This window comes from Coregonus lavaretus (assembly GCF_964263955.1).
Source record: "Coregonus lavaretus genome assembly, chromosome: 19".
Lineage (NCBI taxonomy): Eukaryota > Metazoa > Chordata > Actinopteri > Salmoniformes > Salmonidae > Coregonus > Coregonus lavaretus.
The window spans coordinates 47,245,935-47,267,948 of record NC_140006.1 but is presented as its reverse complement, the minus strand read 5'-3'; the positions used below and the strand labels follow the sequence as shown (position 1 = coordinate 47,267,948).

Sequence of the window (22,014 nt, the reverse complement as noted above, 5' to 3'; positions counted from 1 at the left end):
GAAAAAAAATAGGACTGAGCACGCCCCCATTCTCATCGACGGGGCTGTAGTGGAACAGGTTGAGAGCTTCAAGTTCCTTGGTGTCCACATCACCAACGAACTATCATGGTCCAAACACACCAAGACAGTCGTGAAGAGGGCACGACAAAGCCTATTCCCCCTCAGGAGACTAAAAAGATTTGGCATGGGTCCTCAGATCCTCAAAAAATTATACAGCTGCACCATCGAGAGCATCCTGACTGGTTGCATCACCGCCTGGTATGGCAACTGCTTGGCCTCCGACCGCAAGGCACTACAGAGGGTAGTGCGTACGGCCCAGTACATCACTGGGGCAAAGCTTCCTGCCTTCCAGGACCTCTATACCAGGCGGTGTCAGAGGAAGGCCCTCAAAATTGTCAAAGACTCCAGCCACCCTAGTCATAGACTGTTCTCTCTGCTACCGCACGGCAAGCGGTACCGGAGTGCCAAGTCTAGGTCCAAAAGACTTCTCAACAGCTTCTACCCCCAAGCCATAAGACTCCTGAACAGCTAATCATGGCTACCCAGACTATTTGCACTGCCCCCCCACCCCATCCTTTTTACGCTGCTGCTACTCTGTTAAGTATTTATGCACAGTCACTTTAACTCTACCCACATGTACATATTACCTCAACTACCTCAACTAGCCGGTGCCCCCGCCCATTGACTCTGCAACGGTACCCCCCTGTATATATAGCCTCCCTACTGTCACTTTATTTTACTTCTGCTCTTTTTTTTCTCAACACTTTTTTTTGTTGTTGTTTTATTTTTACTTTTTTTGTTTAAAATAAATGCACTGTTGGTTAAGGGCTGTAAGTAAGCATTTCACTGTAATGTCTTTACCTGTTGTATTCGGCGCATGTGACCAATAACATTTGATTTGATTTGATTTGATTCAGGAAAGTATTCAGACCCCTTGACTTTTTCCACATTTTATGTTACAGCCTTATTCTAAAATTGATTAAATTGTTTTTTATTTCCTAATCAATCTGCACACAATACTCCATAATGACAAAGCATTTTTTCTTTTGCAAATTTATAAAAAACAGAAATATCACATTTACATAATTATTCAGACCCTTTACACAGTACCTTCTTGAAGCACCTTTAACAGAGATTACAGCCTTTAGTCTTCTTGGGTATGACGCTACAAGCTTGGCACACGTGTATTTGGGGAGTTTCTCCCATTCTTCTCTGCAGATCTTCTCAAGCTCTGTCAGGTTGGATGGGGAGCATCGCTGCACAGCTATTTTCAGGTCTCTCCAGAGATGTTTGATCGGGTTCAAGTCTGGGCTCTGGCTGAGCCACTCACTCAAGGACATTCAGAGACTTGTCCCGAAGCCACTCCTGCGTTGTCTTGGCTGTGTGCTTAGAGTCGTTGTCCTGTTGGAAGGTGAACCTTCGCCCCAGTCTGAGGTCCTGAGCGCTCTGGAGCAGGTTTCCATCAAGTATCTCTCTGTACTTTGCTCCATTAATCTTTCCCTCGATCCTGACTAGTCTCCTTGTCCCTGCCGCTGTAAAACATCCCCACAGCATGATGCTGCCACCACCATGCTTCACCGTAGGGATGGTGCCAGGTTTCCTCCAGACGTGACGCTTGGCATTCAGGTCAAAGAGTTAAATCTTGGTTTCATCAGACCAGAGAATCTTGTTTCTCATGGTCTGAGAGTCCTTTAGGTGCCTTTTGGCAAACTCCAAGTGGGCTGTCATGTGCCTTTTACTGAGGAGTGGCTTCCGTCTGACCACTCTACCATAAAGGCCTGATTGCTGAGTGCTGCAGAGATGGTTGTCCTTCTGGAAGGTTCTCCCATCCCCACAGAGGAACTCTGGAGCTCTGTCAGTGACCATCAGGTTCTTCACCTCCCTGACCAAGGCCCTTCTCCCCCGATTGCTTAGTTTGGCCTGGCGGCCAGCTCTAGGAAGAGTCTTGGTGTTTCCAAACTTCTTCCATTTAAGAATGATGGAGGCCACTGTGTTCTTGGGGTCCTTCAATGCTGCAGACATTTTTTGGTATCCTTCCCCAGATCTGTCCCTCGACACAATCCTCTCTTGGATCTCTACGGACAATTCCTTCGACCTCATGGCATGGTGTGTGCCTTTCCAAATCATGTCCAATCTATTGAATTTATCACAGGTGGACTCCAATCAAGTTGTAGAAACATCTCACGGATGATCAATGGAAACAGGATGCACCTGAGCTCAATTTCGAGTCTCATAGCAAAGGGTCTGAATACTTATGTAAATAAGGTCTTGTTTTCCTGTTTCCCTCTCTCTCTCTCGCTCTCTCACTCACTCGCTCTCTCTCTCTCCCCCTCTCTCTCTCTCTCTCGCTCTCTCACTCGCTCTCTCTCTCTCCCCTCTCTCTCTCTCTCTCTCTCTCTCTCTCTCTTTCTCTCTCTCCCCCCTCTCTCTCTCTCTCTTTCTCTCTCCCCCCCCCTCTCTCTCTCTCTCTCTCTCCCCTCTCTCTCTCTCTCTCTCTCGCTCTCTCTTTCTCTCTCTCCCCCCTCTCTCTCTCTCTCTCTTTCTCTCTCTCCCCCCCCCCTCTCTCTCTCTCTCCCCTCTCTCTCTCTCTCTCTCTCGCTCTCTCTTTCTCTCTCTCCCCCCTCTCTCTCTCTCTCTCTTTCTCTCCCCCCCCCCCCCCCTCTCTCTCTCTCTCTCTCTCCCCCTCTCTCTCTGCTTCTTCTCATCTCTGGTTTTTCCTCCCTCCCTCCCTCCCTCCCTCCCCCCTGTCCCCCTGTCTTTCTCTCCTCTGTTCTGTCTATGCTATTCTGCTGATTCTAGAACCACACTGTCTTACTTACTGCTCCATGGGGACTCTAACCCTGCTTGTCCCTGAGTGATGTAAGTTCTTGTTTATTTCCTGGTTCTCTGACCTATAACCTCACGGCCGGGGGTCACAGGGTTACCATGGACCCCTCCTCATCTCACCTCACCCCCGCCCCCATCAGCCAATCACAGCATGCCTCACAGGTCAACGACGTCGGTGGAGTCAGTGGTATTGTAGCTGCGTTATTATTATCATCCACATCTGTCTGTGTAGATGTCTGCATGATCTAATATGGTATTTCATATGTAATGATTCATATTCACAAAATCAACTCCAGTGACCCAAAGAGTCATCCGTTTTCTGTCCATATCTGGCTGGATACTGTACGTCTGTCAGTGTGTTCTGCTGTAGAAGAACCAGTACTGAAAGGTTTAGTGATGGTTTACTGTTATATATATAAAACGTAGGTGAGCTGATTTCAAATAACCTAGAAAACAAAACAAAGCCATCTTCTAGATGTGAAAACCGTCTCTAACCCCTGAGGTGGCCACAGAGAGAGAGATGACTCTGTTGGACATCACTGTTGGATCCATCCACACCACAACAACAACAACAGGTTTGATGGTAGACGATCTAACATAAAAATAGAGAAAGAAAATCACACGCTCCAACTATGCTCCCAAACATTAATATTATATTAAATAGCAAACCAATGGTTTGGCACACAATGTCTTCTATGTTTGTATAGTTTACTCTCCGTTAGTCAACACCTCTACAAAACATTTTTGGGTGTGCGCCAGCTTCTTTCTTTCACTAGACTATCTAACGTACAGTAACACGGTTTCTAATAGGTCTTCTGCTCTGTCTGCGACTGTGGCTGCTGTTTTGAACCCTACTGTTCCTTGCATTACTGTGTTGCTTTCCATCTCTCTTCCTTTACAGTTCTCTCACCACCTTTTCCTTCTCTCACACTAACAACCTGTCTAAAGCTCATTGGCGAAGACAGCTCTTTTAACGCGTGTGAGTGGGTATGTGTTCTCATGATTGCGTGACGTCTGCTTGTGTTTCAAATGAACTGAATCTTCCGGAGGGGGTCATTGACGTGGTTGCATGCTTTAGCGGTCCGAGTCGATGTGGTGAAACTGAAATCAAACATTGTGTGGTCAACATTATGCTGTTTTCACTGTGCAATCTGGTCAACCTCTCGTACGCTTACATGGTGCATGCAGAATGGTAGCGCTATCCTTTGATGTCATGTACTGTCATTCCGTGGGTTATACTTGTCATTCCGTGGGTAATACCTGTCATTCCGTGGGTTATACCTGTCATTCCGTGGGTTATACCTGTCATTCCGTGGGTTATACCTGTCATTCCGTGGGTTATACCTGTCATTCCGTGGGTTGTACCTGTCATTCCGTGGGTTATACCTGTCATTCCGTGGGTTATACCTGTCATTCCGTGGGTTATACCTGTCATTCCGTGGGTTATACCTGTCATTCCGTGGGTTATACCTGTCATTCCGTGGGTTATACCTGTCATTCCGTGGGTTATACCTGTCATTCCGTGGGTTATACCTGTCATTCCGTGGGTTATACCTGTCATTCCGTGGGTTATACCTGTCATTCCGTGGGTTATACCTGTCATTCCGTGGGTAATACCTGTCATTCCGTGGGTTATACCTGTCATTCCGTGGGTTATACCTGTCATTCCGTGGGTAATACCTGTCATTCCGTGGGTTATACCTGTCATTCCGTGGCTTATACCTGTCATTCCGTGGGTTATACCTGTCATTCCGTGGGTTATACCTGTCATTCCGTGGGTTATACCTGTCATTCCGTGGGTTATACCTGTCATTCCGTGGGTTATACCTGTCATTCCATGGGTTATACCTGTCATTCCGTGGGTTATACCTGTCATTCCGTGGGTTATACCTGTCATTCCGTGGGTTATACCTGTCATTCCGTGGGTTAGGCTATATAACAACAGGTCCAAGTTTTTTTTATTGTTTTTATTTTTTATTTTAACCTTTATTTAACCTTTATTTAACGAGGCAAGTCAGTTAAGAACACATTCTTATTTACAATGACGGCCTACACCGGCCAAACCCGGACGACGCTGGGCCAATCATGCGTTTTTCTCACTGTTCAAATAAACCTACCATTAAAATTATAGACTGATCATGTCTTTGTCAGTGGGCAAACGTACAAAATCAGCAGAGGATCAAATTCCTTTTTCCCTCACTGTGTACTGTGGTCATTATTTGCTTTCCTGTTTTAGTCACACTTACCTTTGTTCATACTTCTTTTCCTCTGTCTTGGGTTATGCCTTTTTTAAATTATTAAAATAATCATCATTAAAAGACGTTGAATATAGGAAGCTATTTTGTCTCCCTCTCTCTCTAACATCTACTTCCTCCTCTCCTGAAGGACCTCCCTCGTTCCCCGGTGGCTCCACCCCTGGAGTCGTGTTTCCTGCGTCCGGCGAGGCCAGCCAACCGCCGTCCCCCTTCCCGCTGGGCGGCCCATTCCCCCTCCTCCTCCCCCCGAGGCTGGCGCGATGTCACCGAGCGGAGGTTCACCTTCCCCATGGTGACTGGGACCACCTGTACACCGGAGCTGGACGAGACTGGAACAGGAACAGGACTGGAACCGTCGTCTTCCGCATGATAGAATCGTCGCCCATTACCTTGTCCTCCCTCCCCCCCTCGTAGGAAGGAGTTGTAATGTAATGGGGGGCTGAGACCCTCTAGCACCAGCTGACCAACCAGGAAGAAAAATAACTGGAACTTAGAACTTTGAATTCTGGAATGAAAAGAACCTGGAATGTACTGTAACAACAATGACTTCATCAAAAACATTGCCATCAGAGGTGCCTGTACTTGATTTACTCATAGTTCCACATGATATATGTGTATATATGTATACAAAACAATACATATATCTATATTTTAACCATATAATGGACACCTTTTGAGGTGTTGAAAGAAAACTATAAAACCGTTATTATAATACTTGTACGAACATGAAGGTTTACAAATGTTCTGTCTGTTTTACGTTTTTGATTATTTTGCATTACATATAATTTGTTATATTCTGTGTTGTGTAAATACTTAAAACTATTTTCTTATTAAGTTGACCATACCTTATGTTACTGTTTGTTCCTTCGAAGCTTGAAGACAGACTACTCAGTTGTATTGGTAGAAGAAACAAACAAACAAACACGACTGCTTCCTGTTCGCTGAGGCAGCTGTTTCATGATGTCATTTACGATGCTAATGTATGTATGTTTTTTTCTCTATATGTTAAAATGAATGTTCAACTCTCTAAACGCATAGAAGAAGAGAGGAAAAATAGTAAGTGAATAACCTTTCGGTATATGTGGAACACAGTTGTTGAATGGCAGCCTATTCCCACCTATTCCCACACTCTAAAAACATGTTGGGTTGTTTTGGTTGATTTGTTTTCTTTAAAAAGAGCAAGATTGGGTTGTTGATGCTGGGTTATTGGTGCTGGGTCGTTGAGATATGACCCAGCGGGTCAGATCCGAAGACTGGAGGCGTAGTTTAGTACGGGTGTGGCATTCCAATAGTTCTTTTTAGCCACCCGTGAGAGTAAATGTCATTAATCTGTTCTGTTGTATAGTTATCACATGTAAAGGTTGAACACTGACATTTTTCTAGCTTCAGTGAGGCTTACAGAAGTATATGAGTTCCCTAAAAGCCTATGCAAATCCACTTGTTGGAATAGATACCTTCTTGTTATCATATGTAATAAATAATCTTAATATTCTAGAAGAATGTGTAAAATATTTAAAAAAGTAACCATTTAATTTGCAGTATGCAAACTTAAAGACAGGCTCCGGGCTGGATGTGTCAATGTGTAGTTCATACATGCATATTCTATGAGCAGACTTACTGTCTTACCTCAATTAGCCACGAAATCCCTAATTTGAAAGTGAGTGTTTTTTTTTGGAAGCTCTGCTGTGCCATTTTCCCTACATTTTCCCCCACGTGGGCCAGACCCCTAGAAATTTGAGTTCTAACCAATGAGCTTCAGACCCTCGCCATTTTGAGTGACAGCTAGCAAGATGCACACACAGCAAAGCGAGAGAGAGACAATGTCGTGGTGCACATATGTGAGGTAGTACGCAATTTTCGGGGACCACTTTTGGCTCGTGAGTGCTACTTTCAGAACTACTGGCTAAAATGTATACAAAAGTACCGGATAATCTCTTTAACATGATACACCGGAATGACATTTACTATCAAGAGTGGCCAATAAGATCTACCTGAAAGCCAAGCCACTAATGAGCCACACTTCCTGAATATAAGCAGCTAGGTCATCCCAGCATACCCAAAAAAACAACATGTTGGGTTATTATAATATAACATAATATATATTATATATATTAATGCAACCCAACTGGCTGGGTCAATATAACCCAGTGTGTGTTCTGCCCCAATATTAACCCAGCACTGGGTTACCAAAGAGGCCAAAATGTAGTTGTTTTTTTAACCCAGCATTTTTTTTTTTAGAGTGGGCTCAGGTCAAAGGTCATGCACTGTGTAGAAATAGGTTGTCTTTTGGGACGCGATCATATTTGCATGCCTTTGGGAAAACACACGTTAGTGCATGTACATACAAACTGCTGCTACTGCTGTCATTGTGCTAGATCACCCAGCTTGGATGTAAAAACTCAACTAAAGGCCGGGATTTAATTATTTACCTTTATTTAAATCAGGGAGTCACCATTGAGACCAGTGTATCTTTTACGAGGGAGCCCTGGATATACAATTTTTTTAAAAAATACATCAAAATCAAATCAAATACAATATAAAACACAACACATATTGCATAGAAAAACATAAATGTACACAATATACGATAAATCGTTGTCAATCCAAATACCAAGGTATTCGTATGCAGGGACTCGTTCGATTATAGAACCATCCAATGAGTGAAGATGCAATCCGATCGCACTTTGTCCGCAAAAAGCTGCAAATGTCGGCTTTAGTCGTAAATAACCTGTAAATGGCGAATTGTCTAAACCCACAATCGTTTTTGAATCTCTGCATTAAACATTAAAGTTATTCACTGTGTATTTATTCCTCATTTTATTTTCATTTTATATGATGTATCTTTCATTCTCTCTGTATTGTTTGGGAAGGGCCCATGAGGAAGCATTTCACTGTTAGTCTACACCTGTTGTTTACAAAGCATGTGACAAAATAAAATTTGATTTGATTTGATTATGAGGGTGGTGATATCTTCAACTGTCAGTTTGTTGTCAGTTAACTCCAATTGACTAAAACCTTTAGTCAATTGGAATTACATAGTAGTACAATCATTTACATACACTTTTAGTCTAAAAGTAAGATATTTTTATGTAAATGATTGTACTACTATATACAGTATGTATGCTGTTTTGTACAGTTGTTAATATGATATAAATAGAGAGAGAAACAGTCGTTACTATGATAGTTAATAACACCCAGTGTGTTGATAGGAGACGAGGGGTCCAATCCACTGAATAGTTAATAACACCCAGTGTGTTGATAGGAGACGACGAGGGCTAATTCCCTTTTCAGTGTATTTCTCATAATTTAATTAGATCTTAAATTCAGGATGCCTCGTGAACATTTACTATAGTAACCTTAGTTTCAACAATAAAGGATGCCTCTATAATGTGTCCATGTTTAGGGACACCTACATTTCCTTTCCTGGCCTGTTATCATTTATAAGTGATGTCAAGTAAAGCCACCGTCTTCTGTCTCTCTCCTCCCCTCTCTGGAGCCTCATTCATTATTAACACTAATAACTCCAGGAGAGGTTAATAACTCCAGGATAGGTTAATAACTCCAGGATAGGTTAATAACTCCAGGATAGGTTAATAACTCCAGGATAGGTTAATAACTCCAGGATAGGTAACCCCTGCATCTCTCCCTCGTTTCCTTCTCCTCTCCTCTCTTCCTTCTCCTTCTCTTCCTTCTCCTTCTCTTCGTTTCCTTCTCTCTTTCTCTACAGTATGTCTTTCTCTTCTCTCCTCCTCCACTTATCTCCATCTCTACAGGAATCTCTCTCTTTTTATCTCACCCTCTTACTTGGCCTCTATTTTCCCCTCTCTCCCCACATCAATCTACACACAATTCCCCATAATGACAAAGCAAAAACAGGACAACGACCCTAAGCACACAGCCAAGACAACGCAGGAGTGGCTTCGGGACAAGTCTCTGAATGTCCTTGAGTCGCCCAGCCAGAGCCCGGACTTGAATCTGATCGAACATCTCTGGAGAGACCTGAAAATAGCTGTGCAGCGACGCTCCCCATCCAACCTGACAGAGCTTGAGAGGATCTGCAGAGAAGCACGGGAGAAACTCCCCAAATACAGGTGTGCCAAGCTTGTAGCGTCATACCCAAGAAGACTCAAGGCTGTAATTTCTGCCCAAGGTGCTTCAACAAAGTACTGAGTAAAGGGTCTGAATACTTATGGAAATGTGATATTTCAGGGTGTTTCTTTTTATACATTTCTAAAAACCTGTTTTTGCTTTGTCATTATGGGGTACTGTGTGTATATTGATCAGGGGAAAAAACAATTTAATCAATTTTAGAATAAGGCTGTAACCTAACAAAATGTGGAAAAAGTCAAGGGGTCTGAATACTTTCCAAAGGCACTTACAGTACCAGTCAAACGTTTGGACACACCTACTCATTCAAGGGTTTTTCTATATTTTTACTATTTTCTACATTGAAGACATCAAAACTATGAAATAACACATGTGGAATCATGTAGTAACCATGAAAGTGTTTAACAAATCAAAATATATTTAATATTTGTGATTCTTCAAAGTAGCCACCCGTTGCCTTGATGACAACTTTGCACACTCCTGGTATTCTCTCAACCAGCTTCATGAGGTAGTCACCTGGAATGCATTTCAATTAACAGGTGTGCCTTTTTAAAAGTTCATTTGTGAAATCTCTTTCCTTCTTAATGCGTTTGAGCCAATCAGTTGTGTTGTGAAAAGGTGGGGGGGTATACAGAAGATAGCCCTATTTGGTAAAAGACCAAGTCCATATTATGGCAAGAACAGCTCAAAATAAGCAAAGAGAAACGACAGTCCATCATTACTTTAAGACATGAAGGTCAGTCAATCTGGAAAAACTTTGAACGTTTCTTCAAGTGCAGTCACAAAAACCATCAAGCGCTATGATGAAACTGGCTCTCATGAGGACCGCCACAGGAAAGGAAGACCCAGAGTTACCTCTGCTGCAGAGGATAAGTTAATTAGAGTTACCAGCCTCAGATTGCAGCCCAAATAAAAACTACTAAAGGACACCAATAAGAAGAAGAGACCTGCTTGGGCCAAGAAACACAAGCAATGGACATTAGACCGGTGGAAATCTGTCCTTTGGTCTGGAGTCCAAATTTGAGATTTTTGGTTCCAAACACTGTGTCTTTGTGAGACGCAGAGTAGGTGAACGGATGATCTCAGCATGTGTGGTTCCCACCATGAATCATGGTGGAGGTGGTGTGATGGTGTGGGGGTGCTTTGCTGGTGACACTGTCTGTGATTTATTTAGAATTCAAGGCACACTTAACCAGCATGGCTGCCACAGCATTCTGCAGCGATACGCCATCCCATCTGGTTTGCACTTAGTGGGACTATCATTTGTTTTTCAACAGGACAATGACCCAAAACACACCTCCAGGCTGTGTAAGGGCTATTTGACCAAGAAGGAGAGTGATGGAGTGCTGCATCAGATGACCTGGCCTCCACAATCACCCAACCTCAACCCAATTGAGATGGTTTGGGATGAGTTGGACCGCAGAGTGAAGGAAAAGCAGCCAACAAGTGCTCAGCATATGTGGGAACTCCTTCGAGACTGTTGGAAAAGCATTCCAGGTGAAGCTGGTTGAGAGAATGCCAAGAGTGTGCAAAGCTGTCATCAAGGCAAAGGGTGGCTACTTTGAAGAATCTCACATATAAAATATATATTTTGATTTGTTTAACACTTTTTTGGTTACTACATGATTCCATATGTGTTATTTCACAGTTTTGATGTCTTCACTATTAATCTACAATGTAGAAAATAGTAAAAAATAAAGAAAAACCCTTGAATGAGTAGGTGTGTCCAAACGTTTGACTGGTACTATACATGTTGTGAATTATTAGATATTACTGCACTGCTGGAGCTAGGAACACAAGCATCAATATCATCTGCTAAACATATGCGACCAATAAAAATGTATTTCATTTGACCAACAAATTGTCAGCTGCCCCATACAGGTTGCAAACTAGTTGGGAAGAGATATTCGATGTGCCGAATCCTTGGCACATGGTTTATGAACTGACACACAAAAAACAACGGCAGATTCAAAACTTGATGATGATGCAGATAATTACATTGATAGAACTCACAATCTATCTGCAATATTAAAACTGATTTTCTATTCAGGCATTTACCACAGCCTGGGAATTGCATTGTCCTTGGTGTGCTTATCCATGTACATGCACACACGAACAAATATAATCCAATCTCATTTGTAATTGAATAAGTGGAGTGGAAAATTGGATTTCATGACTTCTGAATCTCTAATGTCTTCTAACGTCTGTCGGCTGCTGACAGGGCTGTCCTTGGTCTGACAGAGTGACGTCAGCTCTACTATGGTCTATAGGCACTTCAAACTAATGATGATTATCTTCAAGGATATTTTGCATGATAGCATGTTTCCAGCTGAAAAGGCACTTGAGATAAGGTACCTCACTCCTTCTGTAATCGCTGCTGGACTGATCAGATATCTTACGGCATGTGTGTGTCTATCCTTCAATCAGAAACATCTTAAGGCATGTGTTTGTCCCTCAATCAGAAACAGCAACAGGGAAAGAACAGGTCCTGCATGGCTAAGTTGGTAGCGCTTTGCAGCGCCAACGTTTGTAGGATCAAGAAAGGCAAAAAAAAAAAAACTCAAAGAAAGGCATTTCACAGTACAACGTGTACGTGACAATAAAACATGAAACATTTCCCGCTTGGGACTTATGACTATAAGTCGCTTTGGATAAAGGCGACGGCCAAACATCTTATTATTATTATTAAACCTTGAAAGTAGGGTAGAGGCTTTCACAGTAAGGGCTCTATTCAATCTGCAGCGCTGAAATTGAAAGATAATTTTCCTATTGAGCCGACATCTGCAGCGTTCACAGTAAACGCCGTATATACGCTTAACGTGGGAATACTGCCTTTAAAAATTCAAATCACGCTGTAATGCTGCATTTTCCGCGATACTGATTGAATAGAGCCCTGAAGCACAGCTCTGACTAGACTAGACTAGCCGATGATATCATCAGAGCACCATAAGAGGGTTGTCTAACAAGCCTTCCCCGTTAGAAGAAAAAGCTTTTCAAAGGATTTTCATATGAATTTGAAAAGAACAATCATTAAACATGAAACACTTTTATTCTCATGTCAACAAAACATTAAAATCTCAAGTTGGAAATATACATTGACATCCAAACAAATACAAGCCCCTGGTGTGCAAAGCTGACTGGTCTCCCTGGGATAGTTTTTCATAGCTATAAAAAAGTGTGAAACAGCTAGCTAGCTTTCATTCATCATTTAGACATTACCGATCATTACTAATCTATCAAGTCTGAGGAGCACATCGTGAGAAGCAAGATGGAAGCTACAAGCTGATTCATCATGTTGATCCATCCTGAGCTGATCAATAATTTAGAACACTGAGAGAGTGTTCCAGAGGTTAGGTTACTGAGCAGGCAACAAGGGTAAGATTCTGATTCTGGGTCCAGTTCACCTCAATATGGGCCCACCCATTATTAAATGCAAAATGACATTGTGGCATTTATAATTATTTGGCCCATCTGTTTGACCCCCGTTCGGGAAAGAAAAGGAAATGAAACTGAATGCAATGTTTGGGCTGGGGACTTTCATTGGACTGTTGCTTCTGTATTATCGTTTGTCTACATAGAATAACTCAAAGTCAATAGTTTTCCCATAAGATCTGATCTAGGATCTGTCCTCCCATCCCCAAACAGTGCACATGAAAAGCCCTGAGACTGATTCAGGAACAGTGCCGTATTCATCCGCACCGTGACTTGAAGGAGAGCCTCTCTGGGTGTGTCTCAATCGTCTAACCTGGCTTCCACTCCTTGTCTCCTCTCCTTCATCTGCACTGGTATATAAGCTGAATAGGTAAGAGAAAGAAAATATCCCATCCGCCAAATTGCCTACTGAATATTCTATATCCTATATTCACCTATCCTGTGTTTTCAGAACAATGAAGATGAAGGAGAGGAGACAAGGAGAGGAGAGAAGGAGAGGACACGAGGAAAGGACGCCACACAGAGTGTTGACATGCAGCCCTTCAAGCAGCTGTCTCACACCGCTGGCTGAACAGGACCTCCACGACCTTAGGGTCAGCCAGGGTTGAAAGGTCCCCTAGATCCTTCTCGTTCCGGGCAATCTGCCTCAGGACCCGCCTCATGATCTTACCTGAGGATGATGTTGTTGGTCAAATGAAACATAAATAAAAAAAGTCAATTATAAAATGTCTGTAAAAGTCAATCATCGTGTGAAGTAAACAGTGTACCTACCAGAGCGTGTTTTAGGAAGTCCAGGAGCGTTCTGGATGAAGTCTGGGGTGGCGATAGGACCAATCTTCTCTCTCACTGCAAGACATAAGAAAAACGTTTTAATGTGAAATATAATACCATCAGGGAAAACCCCTCTGGTGGTACGGCGACTGTAACTGATAGTCATAGTATGGTAATAGACATAATCTCAAAGCCAGATGCCGTAACCTTGCATTCCTTCTACAAGGACAAACCTGGAATTCAAGGCAATAACGGACATAGATTCGGCTTCAATTTCAATCAATTTGATTCTTGTTTTTTTGTCTAGTTTTTCCTCCGTCTGAAAGCCCTACCTTGTCTCTTGAGTTCCTCCACCAGAGCGCGGTCGAACTCTCTGCAGTCCTTCAGAGTAACGAAACAGTAGAGACACTCCCCCTTGACCGCGTGGGGTCTGCTGACCACTGCTGCCTCGGCCACCGCTCCATGCTCTGTTAGAGATGCCTCCACCTCCGCTGTACTCAACAGGTGACCTGGAGGAGGACGACAAACATGGGTTCTATTACTGACTGTACAGAGTTATCACTAATAATAGAGAACAGCTTGAGACGCAGGTTCTCCGCTCCACTAGTTAAAATCAATAGGTTAAGTGAGCCACAATCACTCATTCAATTAATTAATAGATCAAATGTATTCATAAAGCACTTTTCACAAGCGACGTGTGTCACAAAGCGCTTTACAATAATCCAACCTACACCACCAAAAAACACAGCAGCAGCAGCACTGTGGCAAAACTGTGGAAAATAATTGACCTGATACGTTGATCATGTCGTCTATCCTGCCTGTGATCCAGTAGTAGCCATCTCCATCTCTCCTGCAGCCTGGGAAACAACGAGTGAGTGAATTAATGAATGAATATGAAATAATACATAAGAGGCCATGTGTTATGACATTTTTATCATGGCTGGGACGTGGTCACAGAGGATTGGATATAACAGTGGTCAAGCAGCGAAGCCGAATAGGCTGTAACAGGATCACATCTAACAGGACAGGATCTAACAGGATCGTCTTTAACAGGACAGGATCTAACAGGACAGGATCTAACAGGATCGTCTTTAACAGGAGAGGATCTAACAGGACAGGATCTAACAGGACAGGATCTAACAGGATCATCTTTAACAGGACAGGATCTAACAGGATCGTCTTTAACAGGACAGGATCTAACAGGATCATCTTTAACAGGACAGGATCTAACAGGATCGTCTTTAACAGGACAGGATCTAACAGGATCGTCTTTAACAGGACAGGATCTAACAGGATCGTCTTTAACAGGACAGGATCTAACAGGATAGTATCTAACAGGATAGAATCTAACAGGATAGAATCTAACAGGATAGTATCTAACAGGATAGAATCTAACAGGATAGAATCTAACAGGATAGGATCTGATAGGATCTAACAGGATAGAATCTAACAGGATAGTATCTAACAGGATAGAATCTAACAGGATATAATCTAACAGGATAGAATCTAACAGTATAGAATCTAACAGGATAGTATCTAACAGGATAGAATCTAACAGGATAGAATATAACAGGATAGAATCTAGCAGGATAGAATCTAGCAGGATAGAATCTAACAGGATATAATCTAACAGGATAGAATCTAACAGGATAGGATCTGATAGGATCTAACAGGATAGAATCTAACAGGATATAATCTGATAGGATCTAACAGGATATAATCTAACAGGATAGAATCTAAAAGGATAGAATCTAACAGGATAGAATATAACAGGATATAATCTAGCAGGATATAATCTAACAGGATAGAATCTAACAGGATAGGATCTGATAGAATCTAACAGTATAGAATCTAACAGGATAGTATCTAACAGGATAGAATCTAACAGGATAGAATATAACAGGATAGAATCTAACAGGATAGAATCTAACAGGATAGAATCTAGCAGGATAGAATCTAGCAGGATAGAATCTAACAGGATAGAATCTAACAGGATAGGATCTGATAGGATCTAACAGGATAGAATCTAACAGGATATAATCTGATAGGATCTAACAGGATAGAATCTAACAGGATAGAATCTAACAGGATAGAATCTAACAGGATATAATATAACAGGATATAATCTAGCAGGATATAATCTAACAGGATAGAATCTAACAGGATAGGATCTGATAGGATCTAACAGGATAGAATCTAACAGGATAGTATCTAACAGGATAGAATCTAACAGGATATAATCTAACAGGATAGAATCTAACAGTATAGAATCTAACAGGATAGTATCTAACAGGATAGAATCTAACAGGATAGAATATAACAGGATAGAATCTAACAGGATAGAATCTAGCAGGATAGAATCTAACAGGATATAATCTAACAGGATAGGATCTGATAGGATCTAACAGGATAGAATCTAACAGGATATAATCTGATAGGATCTAACAGGATATAATCTAACAGGATAGAATCTAACAGGATAGAATATAACAGGATATAATCTAGCAGGATATAATCTAACAGGATAGAATCTAACAGGATAGGATCTGATAGGATTTAACAGGATATAATCTAACAGGATAGTATCTAACAGGATAGAATCTAACAGGATATAATCTAACAGGATAGAATCTAACAGGATAGAATCTAACAGGATAGAATCTAACAGGATAGGATCTAACAGGATAGAATCTAACAGGATAGGATCTAACAGGATAGAATCTAGCAGGATAGAATCTAACAGGATAGAATCTAACAGGATAGGATCTGATAGGATCTAACAGGATAGAATCTAACAGGATATAATCTGATAGGATCTAACAGGATAGAATCTAACAGGATAGAATCTAACAGGATAGAATCTAACAGGATATAATATAACAGGATATAATCTAGCAGGATAGAATCTAACAGGATAGAATCTAACAGGATAGGATCTGATAGGATCTAACAGGATAGAATCTAACAGGATAGTATCTAACAGGATAGAATCTAACAGGATATAATCAAACAGGATAGAATATAACAGTATAGAATCTAACAGGATAGTATCTAACAGGATAGAATCTAACAGGATAGAATATAACAGGATATAATCTAACAGGATAGAATCTAACAGGATAGAATATAACAGGATATAATCTAACAGGATAGAATCTAACAGGATAGGATCTGATAGAATCTAACAGGATAGAATCTAACAGGATAGAATCTAACAGGATATAATCTAGCAGGATAGAATCTAACAGGATAGAATCTAACATGATAGGATCTGATAGGATCTAACAGGATAGAATCTAACAGGATATAATCTGATAGGATCTAACAGGATATAATCTAACAGGATAGAATCTAACAGGATAGAATCTAACAGGATAGAATATAACAGGATATAATCTAGCAGGATATAATCTAACAGGATAGAATCTAACAGGATAGGATCTGATAGGATCTAACAGGATAGAATCTAACAGGATAGGATCTGATAGGATCTAACAGGATAGAATCTAACAGGATAGAATCTAACAGGATAGAATCTAACAGGATAGAATCTAACAGGATAGAATCTGATAGGATCTAACAGGATAGAATCTAACAGGATAGAATCTAACAGGATAGGATCTGATAGGATCTAACAGGATAGAATCTAACAGGATAGGATCTGATAGGATCTAACAGGATAGGATCTGATAGGACCTAACAGGATAGGATCTAACAGGATAGAATCTAACAGGATAGAATCTAATAGGATAGAATCTGATAGGATCTAACAGGATATAATCTAACAGGATAGAATCTAACAGGATAGGATCTGATAGGATCTAACAGGATAGAATCTAACAGGATAGAATCTGATAGGATCTAACAGGATAGGATCTGATAGGATCTAACAGGATAGAATCTAACAGGATATAATCTAACAGGATAGGATCTAACAGGATAGGATCTGATAGGATCTAACAGGATAGAATCTAACAGGATAGGATCTGATAGGATCTAACAGGATAGGATCTGATAGGACCTAACAGGATAGGATCTAACAGGATAGGATCTGATATAATCTAACAGGATAGAATCTAACAGGATAGAATCTAACAGGATAGAATCTAACAGGATATGATCTGATATAATCTAACAGGATAGAATCTAACAGGATATAATCTAACAGGATAGAATCTAACAGGATAGGATCTGATAGGATCTAACAGGATAGGATCTAACAGGATCTAACAGGATAGAATCTAACAGGATAGAATCTAACAGGATAGAATCTAACAGGATAGGATCTAACAGGATAGGATCTGATATAATCTAACAGGATAGAATCTAACAGGATAGAATCTAACAGGATAGAATCTAACAGGATATGATCTGATATAATCTAAAAGGATAGAATCTAAAAGGATAGAATCTAACAGGATAGAATCTAACAGGATAGGATCTGATAGGATCTAACAGGATAGGATCTAACAGGATCTAACAGGATATAATCTAACAGGATAGAATCTAACAGGATAGAATCTAACAGGATAGAATCTAACAGGATAGAATCTAACAGGATAGGATCTAATAGGATCTAACAGGATAGGATCTAACAGGATCCAACAGGATAGAATCTAACAGGATAGAATCTAACAGGATAGAATCTAACAGGATAGAATCTAACAGGATAGGATCTGATAGGATCTAACAGGATAGGATCTAACAGGATCTAACAGGATATAATCTAACAGGATAGAATCTAACAGGACAGTATCTAACAGGATAGAATCAAACAGGATAGGATCTAACAGGATATGATCTAACAGGATAGGATCTGATAGGATCTAACAGGATAGAATCTAACAGGATATAATCTGATAGGATCTAACAGGATAGGATCTGATAGGATCTAACAGGATATAATCTAACAGGACAGTATCTAACAGGATAGAATCTAACAGGATAGAATCTAACAGGATAGGATCTGATAGGATCTAACAGGATAGAATCTAACAGGATATAATCTAACAGGATAGGATCTGATAGGATCTAACAGGATAGAATCTAACAGGATAGGATCTGATAGGATCTAACAGGATAGGATCTGATAGGATCTAACAGGATAGAATCTAACAGGATATAATCTAACAGGATAGGATCTGATAGGATCTAACAGGATATAATCTAAAAGGACAGTATCTAACAGGATAAATCTAACAGGATAGAATCTAACAGGATAGGATCTGATAGGATCTAACAGGATAGAATCTAACAGGATATAATCTAACAGGATAGGATCTGATAGGATCTAACATGATAGAATCTAACAGGATAGGATCTGATAGGATCTAACAGGATAGGATCTGATAGGATCTAACAGGATAGAATCTAACAGGATAGAATCTAACAGGATATAATCTAACAGGATATGATCTGATAGGATCTAACAGTATAGAATCTAACAGGATAGAATCTAACCGGATAGGATCTGATAGGATCTAACAGGATAGAATCTAACAGGATAGGATCTGATAGGATCTAACTGGATAGGATCTAACAGGATCTAACAGGATAGAATCTAACAGGATATAATCTAACAGGACAGTATCTAACAGGACAGTATCTAACAGGATAGAATCAAACAGGATAGAATCTAACAGGATAGAATATAACAGGATATAATCTAGCAGGATATAATCTAACAGGATAGAATCTAACAGGATAGGATCTGATAGGATCTAACAGGATAGAATCTAACAGGATAGTATCTAACAGGATAGAATCTAACAGGATAGTATCTAACAGGATAGAATCTAACAGGATATAATCTAACAGGATAGAATCTAACAGGATATAATCTAACAGGATAGAATCTAGCAGGATAGAATCTAACAGGATAGGATCTAACAGGATAGGATCTGATAGGATCTAACAGGATAGAATCTAACAGGATATAATCTGATAGGATCTAACAGGATATAATCTAACAGGATATAATCTAACAGGATAGAATCTAACAGGATAGAATATAACAGGATATAATCTAGCAGGATATAATCTAACAGGATAGAATCTAACAGGATAGGATCTGATAGGATCTAACAGGATAGAATCTAACAGGATAGTATCTAACAGGATAGAATCTAACAGGATATAATCTAACAGGATATAATCTAACAGGATAGAATCTAACAGGATAGAATCTAACAGGATAGTATCTAACAGGATAGAATCTAACAGGATAGAATCTAACAGGATAGGATCTAACAGGATAGAATCTAGCAGGATAGAATCTAACAGGATAGAATCTAACAGGATAGGATCTGATAGGATCTAACAGGATAGAATCTAACAGGATATAATCTGATAGGATCTAACAGGATAGAATCTAACAGGATATAATCTAACAGGATAGAATCTAACAGGATAGAATATAACAGGATATAATCTAGCAGGATATAATCTAACAGGATAGAATCTAACAGGATAGGATCTGATAGGATCTAACAGGATAGAATCTAACAGGATAGTATCTAACAGGATAGAATCTAACAGGATATAATCTAACAGGATAGAATCTAACAGTATAGAATCTAACAGGATAGTATCTAACAGGATAGAATATAACAGGATAGAATATAACAGGATAGAATCTAACAGGATAGAATCTAACAGGATAGAATCTAACATGATAGAATCTAACAGGATAGAATCTAACAGGATAGGATCTAACAGGATAGAATCTAACAGGATAGAATCTAACAGGATAGGATCTGATAGGATCTAACAGGATAGAATCTAACAGGATAGGATCTGATAGGATCTAACAGGATAGGATCTGATAGGACCTAACAGGATAGGATATAACAGGATAGAATCTAACAGGATAGAATCTAACAAGATAGAATCTGATAGGATCTAACAGGATATAATCTAACAGGATAGAATCTAACAGGATAGGATCTGATAGGATCTAACAGGATAGAATCTAACAGGATAGAATCTGATAGGATCTAACAGGATAGGATCTGATAGGATCTAACAGGATAGGATCTAACAGGATCTAACAGGATATAATCTAACAGGATAGAATCTAACAGGACAGTATCTAACAGGACAGTATCTAACAGGATAGAATCAAACAGGATAGGATCTAACAGGATAGGATCTAACAGGATAGGATCTGATAGGATCTAACAGGATAGAATCTAACAGGATATAATCTGATAGGATCTAACAGGATAGGATCTGATAGGATCTAACAGGATATAATCTAACAGGACAGTATCTAACAGGATAGAATCTAACAGGATAGAATCTAACAGGATAGGATCTGATAGGATCTAACAGGATAGAATCTAACAGGATATAATCTAACAGGATAGGATCTGATAGGATCTAACAGGATAGAATCTAACAGGATAGGATCTGATAGGATCTAACAGGATAGGATCTGATAGGATCTAACAGGATAGAATCTAACAGGATAGGATCTGATATAATCTAACAGGATAGAATCTAACAGGATATAATCTAACAGGATAGAATCTAACAGGATATGATCTGATATAATCTAACAGGATAGAATCTAACAGGATAGAATCTAACAGGATAGAATCTAACAGGATAGGATCTGATAGGATCTAACAGGATAGGATCTAACAGGATCTAACAGGATAGAATCTAACAGGATAGAATCTAACAGGATAGGATCTAACAGGATAGGATCTGATATAATCTAACAGGATAGAATCTAACAGGATAGAATCTAACAGGATAGAATCTAACAGGATAGGATCTGATATAATCTAACAGGATATAATCTAACAGGATAGAATCTAACAGGATAGAATCTAACAGGATAGGATCTAATAGGATCTAACAGGATAGGATCTAACAGGATAGGATCTGATAGGATCTAACAGGATAGGATCTGATAGGACCTAACAGGATAGGATATAACAGGATAGAATCTAACAGGATAGAATCTAACAGGATAGAATCTGATAGGATCTAACAGGATATAATCTAACAGGATAGAATCTAACAGGATAGGATCTGATAGGATCTAACAGGATAGAATCTAACAGGATAGAATCTGATAGGATCTAACAGGATAGGATCTGATAGGATCTAACAGGATAGGATCTAACAGGATCTAACAGGATATAATCTAACAGGATAGAATCTAACAGGACAGTATCTAACAGGACAGTATCTAACAGGATAGAATCAAACAGGATAGGATCTAACAGGATAGGATCTAACAGGATAGGATCTGATAGGATCTAACAGGATAGAATCTAACAGGATATAATCTGATAGGATCTAACAGGATAGGATCTGATAGGATCTAACAGGATATAATCTAACAGGACAGTATCTAACAGGATAGAATCTAACAGGATAGAATCTAACAGGATAGGATCTGATAGGATCTAACAGGATAGAATCTAACAGGATAAAATCTAACAGGATAGGATCTGATAGGATCTAACAGGATAGAATCTAACAGGATAGGATCTGATAGGATCTAACAGGATAGGATCTGATAGGATCTAACAGGATAGAATCTAACAGGATAGGATCTGATATAATCTAACAGGATAGAATCTAACAGGATATAATCTAACAGGATAGA

The 22,014-nt window shown here is 40.0% G+C and overlaps 1 protein-coding gene across 1 annotated transcript in view; it reads right to left on the bottom strand.

Annotated features, from left to right (window-relative positions):
* Positions 1-12,218: 12,218 nt before the first annotated feature.
* Positions 12,219-22,014, bottom strand: part of LOC311147170 (acetyl-coenzyme A synthetase, cytoplasmic-like) — a 59,469-nt gene continuing 49,673 nt past the window's right edge. Inside the window, exons 15-18 of the mRNA XM_084183813.1 lie at positions 14,180-14,248; positions 13,724-13,900; positions 13,392-13,466; positions 12,219-13,290 (exon numbers count right to left, since the gene is read on the bottom strand). Of these exons, the coding sequence (XP_084039939.1) occupies positions 13,163-13,290; positions 13,392-13,466; positions 13,724-13,900; positions 14,180-14,248 (449 nt within the window). The 3' untranslated portion in view covers positions 12,219-13,162. The remainder of the gene's footprint in view (positions 13,291-13,391; positions 13,467-13,723; positions 13,901-14,179; positions 14,249-22,014) is intronic.